The sequence below is a fragment of the Balaenoptera musculus genome, chromosome 10 (genome assembly GCF_009873245.2).
Source record: "Balaenoptera musculus isolate JJ_BM4_2016_0621 chromosome 10, mBalMus1.pri.v3, whole genome shotgun sequence".
Lineage (NCBI taxonomy): Eukaryota > Metazoa > Chordata > Mammalia > Artiodactyla > Balaenopteridae > Balaenoptera > Balaenoptera musculus.
The window spans coordinates 17,693,040-17,706,724 of record NC_045794.1 but is presented as its reverse complement, the minus strand read 5'-3'; the positions used below and the strand labels follow the sequence as shown (position 1 = coordinate 17,706,724).

Genomic DNA, 13,685 nt, shown 5'->3' with positions numbered 1-13,685 from the left:
ACATAACCACACTATATATAGTGACTCATAAAGGGGAAAAGCAACGGTCCAAAACCACACAATATGGCTTGTCAGTTAATGGAAGGAAACACACACACATACACCCCACATGTGCGTGCTTATGCACCCACAAAAACAAACAAAAACAGTTTTCAACAGTACACTCAAACTACAGCTAACACAATTTCAGAATTATTATACAGTGCTTCCTTTCTTTTTTTTTAAGATTTTTTTTTTTTGCTGTGGGTCATTTTTAAAGTCTTTATTGAATTTGTTACAATATTGCTTCTGTTTTTTATGTTTTGGTTTTTTGGCCGTGAGGCATGTGGGATCGTAGCTCCCCCTGACCAGAGATTGAACCTGCACCGCCTGCATTGGAAGGCGAAGTCTTAACCACTGGACCACCAGGGAAGTCGCTACAGTGCTTCCTTTCTTAATACTAAAGATTCTTATTTGGGTGTGTGTGTGTTTTGGTTTACTGTTGACTTATTTTAAGTATCTTAGTGTTCTTACATACATTTTCCTTTATTGAACAACCTTTTCTTTGTGTTTCATCTTCATGTGTCCTTTCCACCTTCCAGAAGTTTCAGGTTGGCAGGCAGATGTGTGCCTTAGTCTATGAACAATTCAATGCAATGGTTTTAATAGGGATTTCCATTAATAGGGATGGGGATTCCCCAAGCAAAAGTTGCTCATTAAAGGGATCACCCAGTGGGCAGAAATGGGTTGGTGCTAGTACCCATCCCTCCTGGTCTCTGTAAGCCACTGTGATGGATGCACAGGTGAGGCACTTAGGGCTGTCAGTCAAGATCCCCAGGCCAGGATCTCTTGAAGGAAATCCGAGTGGCAAGTTCAGGGCTGCCACACACATCTCTAAAGGTATGTGAAGTCCTTCACGACTGTACTCATACTGCCTGGCTTTAAATCTCGGACACTTATTCAACGTGTAAGTTTACTTAATCTACCTGTACCTCAGCCTTCTCATTTGTAAAGCGGTGATCATATAGCCCCACTCATAGAATTGTTGGGAGGATTAAATAAACCATAGGTACCACGTTTAACACAGTCCTTGGCACAGAGTAAATGCATAATAAATGTTAGCTTTTTTTAATTAGTACTAGGCCAGTCCCTGGCACATCATACTCCATATATTTTTAGAAGTGTGAATGGAGTTTGATTAGCGTAGAAGACAGATAATTGATCTGTACCTGCAGGATTTGATAAAATGTTTTATAAAAGAGATGATATGTTAGCTACATCTTGATAGATGAGCACAAGTTCATCAGCAAATAACAGAGGGGTGGGCTCACCAGGCCGAAGAAGTAGATGAAAAGGCACAGAAATATAAAAAAGTCCATGACTTATGCAGAGTGAATGGAGAAGAAAGTTGGTCTCATACAAATTGTGTTTATGCAGTTAAACTCAGGAGCATTTTCAGATATTCACTGATTAATATCATAAAGCAAACACACACACAAGAAATAAAAGAATAGCCCCTTTCATACAAATTGTGTTTATGCAGTTAAACTCAGGAACATCTTCAGATATTCACTGATTAATATCATAAAGCAAACACACACAAAAAATAAAAGAATAGCCCCTTTCTAACAACATACACTCAAAAGCACTGAGATAGACTTTGGTCGATTCAGAATTAGGTATTTCATTTTATTAATAGCATCCTTTAAAAGCTTGACAGTAATTCAGGGCCTGTGCTAATATAAGTACCTATTTGATCATCTGCATATTTATAGATGGCTATAGAGTGGTTCTTAACTCTCCGACTGGATTGACAAGTTTTTTATATGAATGTGACCATTTGATTCAGGAAGCGTTGCAGATTATTTTAAACTTGAATTTATCATCCATCCTGCCTCAGTGGCAAGGTATAGTGAGAAAAGTCTAGATGGCAGATTTCAGGTCTGGACCCTGTGCTGCCATGTTGTGAAAGTAAACTAACTTCCTGGGACCTTACTTCCCTCCCAGGATAAATACAGTCCGACAAGTCTTTGTTTATTTGTTTTATCCCCACTGATCCAAGGACTGCTGGGAACCAGGTGCTCTGCATACAGGATCTCATTTAATCCTCCTTGTAACCTTGGGCTGACCTCTGATATCCTTTCCTCTGCCCTGAGCTTCTGCCATTGGCTGTTCTAGGACCCAGGGCAGCTGTTCTCTTATTTTAGTCATGCTGTCGTCTCTTTGGCTGGGAACAAAACGAATGAGCCATGATGTTTTCATGTTCCAAAATGGGCTTTGGAGAGTACAGATTTTCCTAAGTTTGGAAATGCCAAAGTAGGCACAATGCCTTTTAAATCCCCCTTTGCTGATATTTACCAACAGAGTACAATGGGCTTCTGACTTGATGGTTGCCCAGACTCAGTCAACTGTCTATGTCTTTGGTCTCTTTTCCTAGTGCAATATTTTATATGTAATAGGAATTAAAATTATGTTTTGTGGAGGAAAATATTTTATCCATTTTTGCTTTGCCAATTTGTGATTCTTGTGATTGAATAAACCATCATTTGTAGGTACTGGTTTTGGACATTTTTACAATTTTATTCCTTCTTGAGTTTAACATGTCTGCTATTTATGGATCTGCTGAGATATAACCAATGCTTCTAAAGTCTTAGCTTCCTTATTTCTAAAATTAAGACAATGAGAATGTCTACAGTCCTCATCACACAATGTTGCTAAGATTAAATCAGGTAATATGCGTGAACGTGACATAATATATAAAGTATTAGACAACTGTTGTTGTCTAATACTTTTTTTGTTGTTGTTAATAAAAAGTTTCTTTTTCCTCTTCCTTTTCCTCTCCCTCTTTCTCTTTCTCCTTCCCAAACAGTTCAGTTCTAAAGCCATTAGGTGGGGCAGCACAAGGTAGGCGTCTACACTGGAAGGGGGGGCATGCTGGGGTAGTCCATAGAAAGGAGTCAGAGCCCAGGCAAGGTGAGGAAGGTCCACACAGTGAGGAGAGACACTCACAGCAGGTGTCAGAGCCAGAGTGGAGTGAGGGAGAGGCTGTGGAGAGACTAGTTAAGTGGAGGGGGATTGTCTGAGTCTGTTCAGGCTGCTGTAGCAAAATGCCACAGACTAGGTGTCTTCTAAACAACAGACATTTATTTCTCACAGTTCTAGGGGCTGGGAAGTCCAAGATCAAGTTGCCAGCCTGGTCATGCCCTGGTGAGGGCCCTCTTCCTGGTTCATAGATGGCAGCTTCTCACTATGTCCTCACATGGTTGAAGGGGCTAGGCAATTTCCTGGAGCCTCTTTCATAAGAGCACTAATCCCATTCATGAGGGCTCCATCCTCATGACCTAAGTACCTCTTGAAAGCCCCACCTCCAAATACCATCTGTCTTTGGGGGTTTAGGATTTCAGTATATGAATTTTGGAAGGAACACAACATTCAGATCATAGCAGGGATTGACCCAATAAGTATTACATTAAAGATAATGAAACTAAGTATAGATGTGTGTGTGTGTGTGTGTGTGTGTATGTTGTATGTTGTGTCTCTCTGACTGCTGAGAGGGCCTGTAACACCCCAATAACAATGAGCACATCTAACCCAGGTCTTTATATCATTCTACACTAAAAGGAACCAGGACTCACTGAAGAAATTGTTACTTCTAGGGCTGTGGCAGGAAAAGTAAAAGATGAGCCTAGAACTTCTTCTTGTGTCAGAAAATCAAAGAAATGCTCAAAGAATGATGGAGATCTGTCAAAATTTACAGAAACGAGTTTGAAGGGGCTCCCACTGGCCAAATCAGGCACAATTTAAGTATCAAAATAAATAAAGATAACAATGAATTAGAATACATTGAATAACACAAGGAACCATGAATCCCATACAAGTATAAGTTTATTGAGGAATGGGATATTTATATAGTTTAAAAATAACTCCCCCCCAGATACTTACTAATAACAAAGGAGAAACAGAGGAAGATTTTACAGTGGAGAAGCCAAAAAGACATGACTTTAATCAAGAGATCAAAGTGAACATCAGAAGTAATGAATAAAGTGTAAATCCCTTGCCACCTGATGAAATGCAGTGAGAAGAACGGAGTATCACCTCTGTGCTATATCTACCAAAGATGCATAACTTATTCTAACCATGAGGAAGCATAGGACAAGCCCAAACTGAAGATCAAATTTCAAAATAACTAGACTGTAGTCTTCAAAAGTGTTAAGGTCATGAAAGCCCAAGAAAGTCCTCGAACTCTTCCAAACTAAAGGAGACTAGGGAGAAGTGACAACTAAATGTGACATGTGACTGTGAACTGGGTCCTTTGGTTTAAAGGACAGTATTTGAACCACTGGAGAAAGTTGAATGGGATTTAAGGATTAGATGGTAGTGATGTGTCAATGTTAATTTTCTGATTTTGATGCTTATAGTGTGGTTATGTAAGAGAATGTTCTTTTTTTAATTGAAGTATAGTTAATTTACAATGTTGTGTTAGTTTCATCTGTATAACAAAGTGATTCAGTTATATATATATATACATATATATATATATATATATATATATATATATATATACATATATATATGTGTATATATATATATTCTTTTTGGATTCTTTTCCATTATAGGTTATTACAAGATATTGAGTCTAGTTCCCTGTGCTATACAGTAGGTCCTTGTTGTTTATCTGTTTTCTATATAGTAGTGTCTATATATTAATCCCAAACTCCTAATTTATCGTTCTTCCCCACACCACTATCCCCTTTGGTAATCATAAATTTGCTTTCTATGTCTATGAGTCTATTTCTATTTTGTAAATAAGGTCATTTGTATCATTTTTTTAGATTCTACACATAAGTGATATCATGTTTGTCTTTATCTGATTTACTTCACTTAATATGATAATCTCTAGGTCAATTCATGTTGCTACAAATGGCATTATTTCATTCTTTTTTTATGGCTGAGTAATATTTCATTATATGTGAGTGTGTATGTACATATATATATTAATATATATATGGTATGTATATATATATATATCTTCTTTATCCATTCATCTGTTGATGGACATTTAGGTTGCTTCCATGTCTTGTCTATTGTAAATAGTGCTGCTATGAACATTGGGGTGCTTTTCAAATTATCTTTTCAAATTAGAGTTTTCTCCAGATATATGCCCAGGAGTGGAATTGCATGATCATATAGTAACTCTATTTTTAGTTTTTTAAGGGAGAATGTTCTTGTTTGTAGAAAATACATCTTAAGTATTTGTGGATGATGGGCATCCAGTAAGCAATTTACACACAAATGGTTCTTGAAAAAATATTAATTCTCCTCACATTGTACTTGCAACTTTTCTGTAAATTTGGGATTTTTTCAGATTATATATATATATACATATATACCTGTATTTATATATAATTATATGTATAATTTGTATAAAATTAAATTTTAATATAATTTTAAAAATATATAATTTATACATAAACATATATATAATTCTCCTATTTCCCCATTTTATGAAAGTTCTCACCAAACCAGTTTTATGTTATCTGTCAGCCTTCCCCCATAGCTAAGTAAGTTATTAAAAATAATTTCTAATACATTTTTAAAATCAGATTTTAAAGTACTGGGATAATAATATAATTTATACATTATAATTATATTATAATTTATAATTCATCATTTTAATAAATAGGAGAAATAGAACTCATTCATCTAGGTGACCAGTTAAGTAGCTATTCTATTCACAACTTTCCAAGTATAGCTGGCTGTCTCTGGTCTCCGCCTTTGCAGAAAATTACAGGCTGTGCAGTCCAAGAAAAGACTCATACCGGTGCACGAGAGCCAATTGCTGAATTTTCAGAAATGCTGTAGGCCAGTTTTAAACACAATCATTGTGTAAAATTAAATTACATAGACTTAAAAAAAATCAATTATGCTAAAAAGAAAGGTAATGCTCAAAACTCATTGCATCCTAGTTGTTTACTGCATTTTCCTATTACCTATGCTCTTGAGGTTATTTATGACTATTGTACTCACATGGTGGAAATATTCTATAAGGAGGTACTGCTGCTCTTCCCATCTCCAGTTCAGTGACATCACATTGGTAGCTTGCAATTGGCCCTTAGTTCCATTTCACTTGGCTAACTCATGCCTGGGGCACATAAGGGTAGCTCCCCTTTTTCCTGCTCAAGGTGGGAATAAGTTGAGAAACAAGACAAGGACCAGCAGTCAGAGAACCAAGTAAAATCTTTATTGTCAGTAAAGTCTGGGTTGGAGGAGTTTAGCATGAGAACAACAATGGATACAATAACTCCCTATCCTCTAATCTAGGCCTGGGAACCTGAGGGAAAGTTAGTACTCAGAATAGATATTTACAGAGAATGTAGAGAGGAGAAAAAAACACCAGGATATTTTCCTTTTTCTTTTTTCTTATCTCTCTCTTTCTTTCCCCAGAATCTAGAACACAAGGATTCTATAGTATTGAAATATTGAAATAACAAAACTGTAGGAGATTTTTTTGCTTTAATTTCTTTTTCTTTTCTCTTTTTTCTCAGTAGAATTTTTCTTTTTCAGGTGATTTTGCACCCAGAGTTCCTATCCTCTACCAGCCCCTTGTTACCCATGGATTATGAAGAGTTTGTCCGAGGTTGTCATCTTGGAGTATTTCCATCATACTATGAACCCTGGGGTTATACTCCAGGTATGTGACATGTATAGATTGGGAAGTGTTTTAGATTTTATTAGTATATTATTTTATGCACATGTATGTAATATTCTAAGTTGATATGTCATTTCTAAATGGTATGTCATTTAAAACTACAAAACCAAAACCTTAGTAGAAATGGTTGGATCTATCCCAGGGGTTCATTTTATGTAGCTCCTGACCTAAGAATAAGGACATAATACATAATCTTTTATGTAAGTATAGGAGATTGTGGTTGGGCATATTTTAGGGGGTGTCTGAATTGTTGCCTCATTGCATTCCAAAGAAAAAGAATGTTTTATAAAGATTATATCTTCACCAGTCCTATCCATTAATATGAAGGAGAAATTAACTGCAAGGAGGTTAATATGAGAAACAATTTTTGTTTCTAAAATTGCTCTAAAATTTATTTCAGAATTCTTTTTTTAAATGAAAGGATATATGTATCTTTTAATTAGATAACACATTCATATGGTTGAAGACACAAATAGTATAAAGAGATGTACAGTGAGAAGTCATCTTCACACCCTTGTCTTTCAAAAACGAGGTACTTTTAACATAGAATGCCGGTTCAGTGGTAGGTATTATGCCCAATGACATAGTTCAATTCAGACCCTCCACCTGCCTCCCTTTCTGTTCGGATGGTGGATTCTCAGATCCACTATCTATTTTTCTTTTCTGGCCCCTACTGGCATGGTTGCCATTAGTATTAAGAGACATCAATTTGTACTTGTACTGAAATGCCTAATTAAAAAAGAAACAAGTACTTTAAATATATGCCAATGCAAAGAAGACAATGATGGCTTTTCCATCTTCTTGGTAAACAGCGATTTTCCTCCTAGTATAGATATAATTCCATTTATAATTGTAAAAGAAAAGGCTCAGAAAACATTTTTATTTATAATGAATACATTTTGCATCTCAATGTCATTATAGGCCAAGTAAAGGGCAGCAGCAGTCAGGGTTAGAGAGGTCATAGACTGAATTATGAAGAAGAATTTTTTCTAATCTTTACATTTTGATCCCAGAATTTTAGTATAGAATTTAAAATTCTGTATAAATAGGATACTATAATCTTTACAATAGGAGTGACATGAAGGCTTTTCATCTTTTGACATAGGTCCTATTCTATTGTTCTAGGCTCCACCAAGAATAATTTGCCAGCAGCTGTAAAACCATTAGAACTTTTGGGGGAAGATTGAAAAAGAATTATCCATTCTTGAAACATGACAGAGAAAAGTTATTAATCTAACTCCTCCAGCTACCTCTCTTGTAGTTCTAAAAATTGTTCTCGGCACAAATTCCACTTTTGTGAAGGCAGTGTCTTCTTACCTATGAAATGCCCGCATAGTTATCTTAAATTGCTGATAATAGAGTATCTATCTTTTGAGATACATTAAAACAATTCACTTGATGAACTTAAAACTTTGTTATAGACTCTTATTCCTATTATTTCTAGGAAGTAACATAATTTACAATTGGAAATATTGAGAGCAAAGAAGTACAAAACCAAAGCATGAGTGACCAAGGGAATGTGGGAAGTCATTTATATTGGGTAAAGAGAATGTTATCTAACTTACAGCAGCCTTTCTGCCAGAATATCATTTTATAGGACAAAGTTAAACTTAACATGAAATGATAGAGGAAATATATTTAGTGTGTTAAGATATTGGCCAGCAAATGTGTTGTAAAATATAAGTAGATGGAAAAAAGGGTGTGAGAAATATGTACCCTATAGTGAATGAGTCATTCTATGTTTTAAATTAACCCAAGGGAATTCCCTGGTGGTCCAGTGGTTAGGGCTCCACACTCTCACTGCTGAGGGCCCGGGTTTGATCCCTGGTTGGGGAACTAAAATCCCACAAGCCGCATGGTGTGGCCAAAATAAATAAATAAATCATAAATTAACCAAAAGAAGTTGGCTCCTCCTTATTTATAGAAACAGCAAAACCTCTGGTGGTATACATTTGGCATTAGCATATTAGCTACCTCTCTAACTTTTTTTACATAGTTGTTTTATGTTGTATTAACTCTCCAGAAAGTGTTAAAATCTGTGTTTTGTGTTTTGAGAAAACCCAGTGAAGATAAACACTTACTTCATTAAATTCACTCAGTGAGCATATACTGAGCTTACATGGGTCCCTGGCATTTTATTATATGGGTGTCAACGAGTATTTAATAAAAATAAGGATCTGTGAAGTTCCATAGAATTGTAGGCAAAATTTTTCTGGGGAGGAGTTCCAGAGTTTTCATCTGATCCTCAAATGGGCCAATAATCCCTGTCCCACATTCCTCTCCTCTACCATCTTCCCCCAAATTCGGAAACCACTGTTCTCTAGAGCTAAACCAAGAGGAAATACTTGCAGAACAGGAGAACATGGGTCACGAGGAAATCTCTTTTTATCCACCCATCCCCACTAGCCAACCAAGGGAAATTCCATAATAAAATATAAATTTCATGTTAACAATTCAAACATCCTTGAGTGTGTTAACATGTCTTAAGACACATCTGATATTCTCTAAAAAAAAAGGTTTTGACTAAAAGGTGGTAGAGGATTGAAAGAAACCATGGGTTCGCTGAGCACCCAAGAAAGTGGAAGGCGTTGGTAGCAAGAGAGGTGAATATGATTGGAGGAGATGGCTCTTTCCAAAACATATTTACTTACCCCATAAACTTGCCAAATACTTAGTGATACAAGCTTAGAACAGAGCAAACAACAAAGCCAGCTGGAATGAGAGAGGCAGTGTAGGGTAGCAGTTCTGAGCAAGGGCTCTGGAGCTGGGCACCTGGCTTCAAATCCCAGCTCTACCACGTTGCCTGGCTTGGTGAGGTTGGGGAAGCTATTTAACCTCTCTGTGCCTCAGTGTCTTCGTCTGTAAGATGGGGATAATGGTAGCCTCACTTCATAGGGTGGTTGAGAAGATTAAATTAGTTCATGCATGTAAGGAGCTTAGTACCGTGCCTGGCATAAAATAAATGTTGCTATTACTAGGTGGACTGGGGCTTTTCCTTCTCTGCGTGTGTAAGAGGATATTGTTGCTGGTTTGAAGCCAAGCCTTTGTCTCTTTCCCCTGGCAGCCGAATGCACCGTGATGGGTATCCCCAGCGTGACCACCAACCTCTCTGGCTTTGGCTGTTTCATGCAGGAGCATGTGGCTGATCCCACTGCATACGGTGAGGCTTTTCGTCATGAACCCAACTGCGGGAGAAGCACCAAACAAAGCACGGGGTCTTTACAGAGCCCGACTCTAACGCTATCCTGATGATTAAACTTTTTATACTTCTTGTTTAATTAAAAGTAGATTTCATTATATGGTCCATAGAAAAGATTAGAATGATATTAATATTGAGCATATTGCTCAAAAGACAAACTACAAAAGGAGTGTTAAACTTGGACAAACATTGCCTTTTCACCTTTTTATGTTTCTGAACTGATTTGGTCCTCTATTACCTAGAAGTGATAATCACAATAACCATGGCTTTAGAGTACATGTATTGATCAGCATAATTTTTTTATAAGTTCCATGCCAAGTTATCAAAATTCACATTTAAGATGGCAGATGGTATCACCATCTCTATGTCCATGCTGCCTAGCAGCAAGAAAAGTTAGAATGGGCTGATGCTCTGCCTGGACATTGCCAATTCTCTGGTCTTTTAGAATTGCATTGTCACTGTTGTCTTTCCTTGGCTGACAGCTCTGGTCTTCACCCGTGGCTGCACGGTGGGGACACTGGGGAACCTAAAAAGCACTGAGACCCAGGTCTCACCCCGGAGATTCTGGTTAGTGAGCAACCCCGAGGACGATCACTGACCCGAGGTATCCCTATACTGCCAGATTTTCTTTAGCAAGATCTGTTTTGTTGGCTGTGTGTTGGTGACAATTGTGAGCCGTTAGAAGGAAATCACAGGAGAAATACAGTCTCAGAAGGGAAAAGATAAAGCAGAGGCAGTAGGGGAGTCAGGGAGTGGATAATCACACAGTTCGTGATAGACCCTAAGGAACAGGAGTAGAAGTGCTTTAAGGTTAGCCTTATCTCGACTTGTGCTCTGGCTTTTGTGCCCCTCAGGTATTTACATCGTTGACAGGCGATTCCGCTCACTGGATGATTCTTGCAATCAGCTGACTCAGTTTCTCTATGGATTTTGCAAACAGTCACGCCGCCAGAGGATTATTCAGAGGAACCGAACCGAGAGGCTTTCAGACCTTCTGGATTGGAGATACTTAGGCAGAGTAAGCAAGTTTATGATACACACAGAGGACTCCTTTAAAAATCCCACTGGACTATAAAAGAATTGATTCGAGTTGTAACCTGCAAAGTCAAGTCTGTATCATCATTGTTAAGATCTCAGTGATGCTTTCACGTACTTAATATGAGTACCTTTGAGCTTGATATGAATTCGCAAAGTCCCAACCCCAATTTTTCATATTTAGTTTGAGACCAGAACAGCCAGTCCAGCAGCATCTAGCCATGATCTTACTAATTATTCTATCACCAGGGCTTAACTTGATGCTTCACAGGTTTCATGAAGATGAGGAAATCAAGAGAAAAGTCCCTATTTTGTTTCACTCTAAGAGATAATATGATCACATTCCTCAACTACAGTGGGGAGTGGAAATAATCTTGTTTCTCAAAATGACAGGTACAGGAAATACCTCCTTTCAATCCTGCCATTAGTTTATAAATACTCAGACGTTCATACATCTTAGCTGTGGATGATTTAATAAAAACTAAATTGACTTTGCCTTCACATGATGTATCTGCTTAGATACTGCTCAACTCTGGCTGACAAATGACAGATACGGCCACCAGCTGAGTATCTACACACACTAATGCCAGTAGTCACGCTCATTTCCACCCAGGAAGATTAATTTTGCTGTCTTCATTTTATAATGAAAGCAGGATGATACGCTCCTTAGAAGCTATGTTTCTTATGTAAGGTCGGAAGCAGGATTTAAAGCCAGTGTGTCTGATTATTCAGGCCCCATCTTTTTCTCCATGCCACACTGCTTCTCTATAGAGTAAAACCAGTGTTTTCAGTTGCCTTAGTGCTCAATTCAGAGTTCAGTAAAGCCAGTATGTCCTTCCCCTCCAATTTTTGATAGTATTTCTTTACTTATTCCTTGAAAAATGATAAAGCTATAAATTGTCATATTTTTTCTGATTCTTAAATTTAGGATGAATAAAATCTGCCACTTTAAAAAATATATATAAATATATTTATAAGTAGGAGAATAAGATTTTATATAACAACTTGGTTATTGAGATATAAATATATAAATATACATCTTTTGTAACCCATGGATTGGTTTTCTATCATAGTATTACCAGCATGCCAGGCACCTGACATTAAGCAGAGCTTTTCCCGATAAATTCCACACGGAAACCACATCGCCACCAATGGTAAATATTTTATGTATTGTTTATTTGTTTTGAAAGCTGAATGTCTTACGTATGGTAAGTCCTAACAGTACCTTTTATTTGGAAGTAGCTAAATTCACAAACTATTGTACTTTTTCATAGTGTTGCTACAAAGCAAATAGAGAAACTGACAAATCAGACCAACTCTAAGCCCTCAGTTCAGAGTTAGCTTATGCACAGGCTGAGCAGTCAGCTAATTCATGTCACTGGAGAAGCACTTTCATATGAAAACTCTCCTTGCCTTAGTGCCTGAAACCTCTCTTAGACATCCATTCTTTTGAGGGTTGTCAAAAAAGAAACTGGCCTGCTCTCACTGGAAGTGAATTTGCTATCGAAGGAGATGTTTAAATGTAGGGTGATGACTTGGCAAGAGTAATAGTGAATTCGAGCACCACAGGAGAAATTGGACTAGATGAGCATTTATGCATGGAAATTCAGCAGTGCCCACCAGGCCGTCTTCCTCTAATATTCCCTTAGACATTTATATTCTTGAGGCTAGAGCAGATTACTTGTCATCACATTCGCTTAGAAGGAAACACAGCTTGAAGTAAGGCAGTATCAGGCATTTCTCTTCAGTGGAATTAGTCCTTACAGCAGTCTGCACAGCGGTCCAAGAGCTAAACTTCTCTGTTCCCTACCCACCAGGTGAAAACTTAGGTGCAAAAGATGAAACCCATATCATTGACTATGAGATCCATTTTAGCTTAGTAGTTCCACACCCCACAGGACCCAACATCTCATGTAAATCCTCACAGATAAGCTTCTATGGTCTCCACAAAGAATGTGAGCAATTACAAGAGTCATCAAATTCAAGGATTTCCAAATACTAGAGACCTTCATCACGTATTTATAGATCCTCCAAAAGCAGATGTCATTTTCCAATCAGGAGTCACTTTCACTATAAACAATTTTGCCTAATACCTTATATTCCACCTCTTTGGTGTCTGGGGACCAGATCTAGAAAGTTAACCCAAGGGAAAATTTGCTCATAGAGAAAGTGAAAGAGTTTTGTAAATCCCTCAGTATACAAATTCCACTTCCCATGTCCATGATTCTAACAGAGTGACTTGCTTAGCTTATTTAGAGGTGGTCACTGCCCTTGATGATAATTCAGCTATATTCATTCATTTATTCAACTAATTCAAATAATAAGTATTGAACTCCTATGCTCCCTAAGTGTAGGACTCTGCTTTTTTTTTTTTTTTTTTTTTCTGGTATTGCTTTCAGGTAAAGTATCTGAGCCTTGAAATGACTGTACATGTATGACATAATAATGTCTAAAAATGGTTGAAATTCAGAGTGATAAGTGCGGTAACAATTTTATACATTTGTCTTCCTGATTGATGAAGCATCTGCACTCCTAGAGAGCAGGGATCATGTTTTTCATCTTTGTTTCCTCCTGCCCCATAGGTGGTGCTTAGTATGTGTTTATCAAATGAATTATCTCAGAGCATCTTAGGTAGAAGGGCAATTGATTAAAACCTAGTGATGTTTGCTCATTAACTGAAATAAAAGGAACTGGTGGAATTTTAAGGTCAGTGAAGTGGCCTGACTTCCAGGAATCTTTCTAGTGGGTGTTGTCCATGGAATA

The 13,685-nt window shown here is 37.3% G+C and overlaps 1 protein-coding gene across 2 annotated transcripts in view; it reads left to right on the top strand.

The window, feature by feature from the left end:
- GYS2 (glycogen synthase 2) overlaps nt 1-13,685 on the top strand; it is a 58,885-nt gene that overhangs the window by 43,074 nt on the left and 2,126 nt on the right. For both annotated transcript variants that reach the window (XM_036865546.1, XM_036865545.1), the window contains 4 exons: nt 6,544-6,670; nt 9,753-9,848; nt 10,742-10,905; nt 11,996-12,076. In XM_036865546.1, coding sequence (XP_036721441.1) covers nt 6,544-6,670; nt 9,753-9,848; nt 10,742-10,905; nt 11,996-12,076 — 468 coding nt within the window. The remainder of the gene's footprint in view (nt 1-6,543; nt 6,671-9,752; nt 9,849-10,741; nt 10,906-11,995; nt 12,077-13,685) is intronic.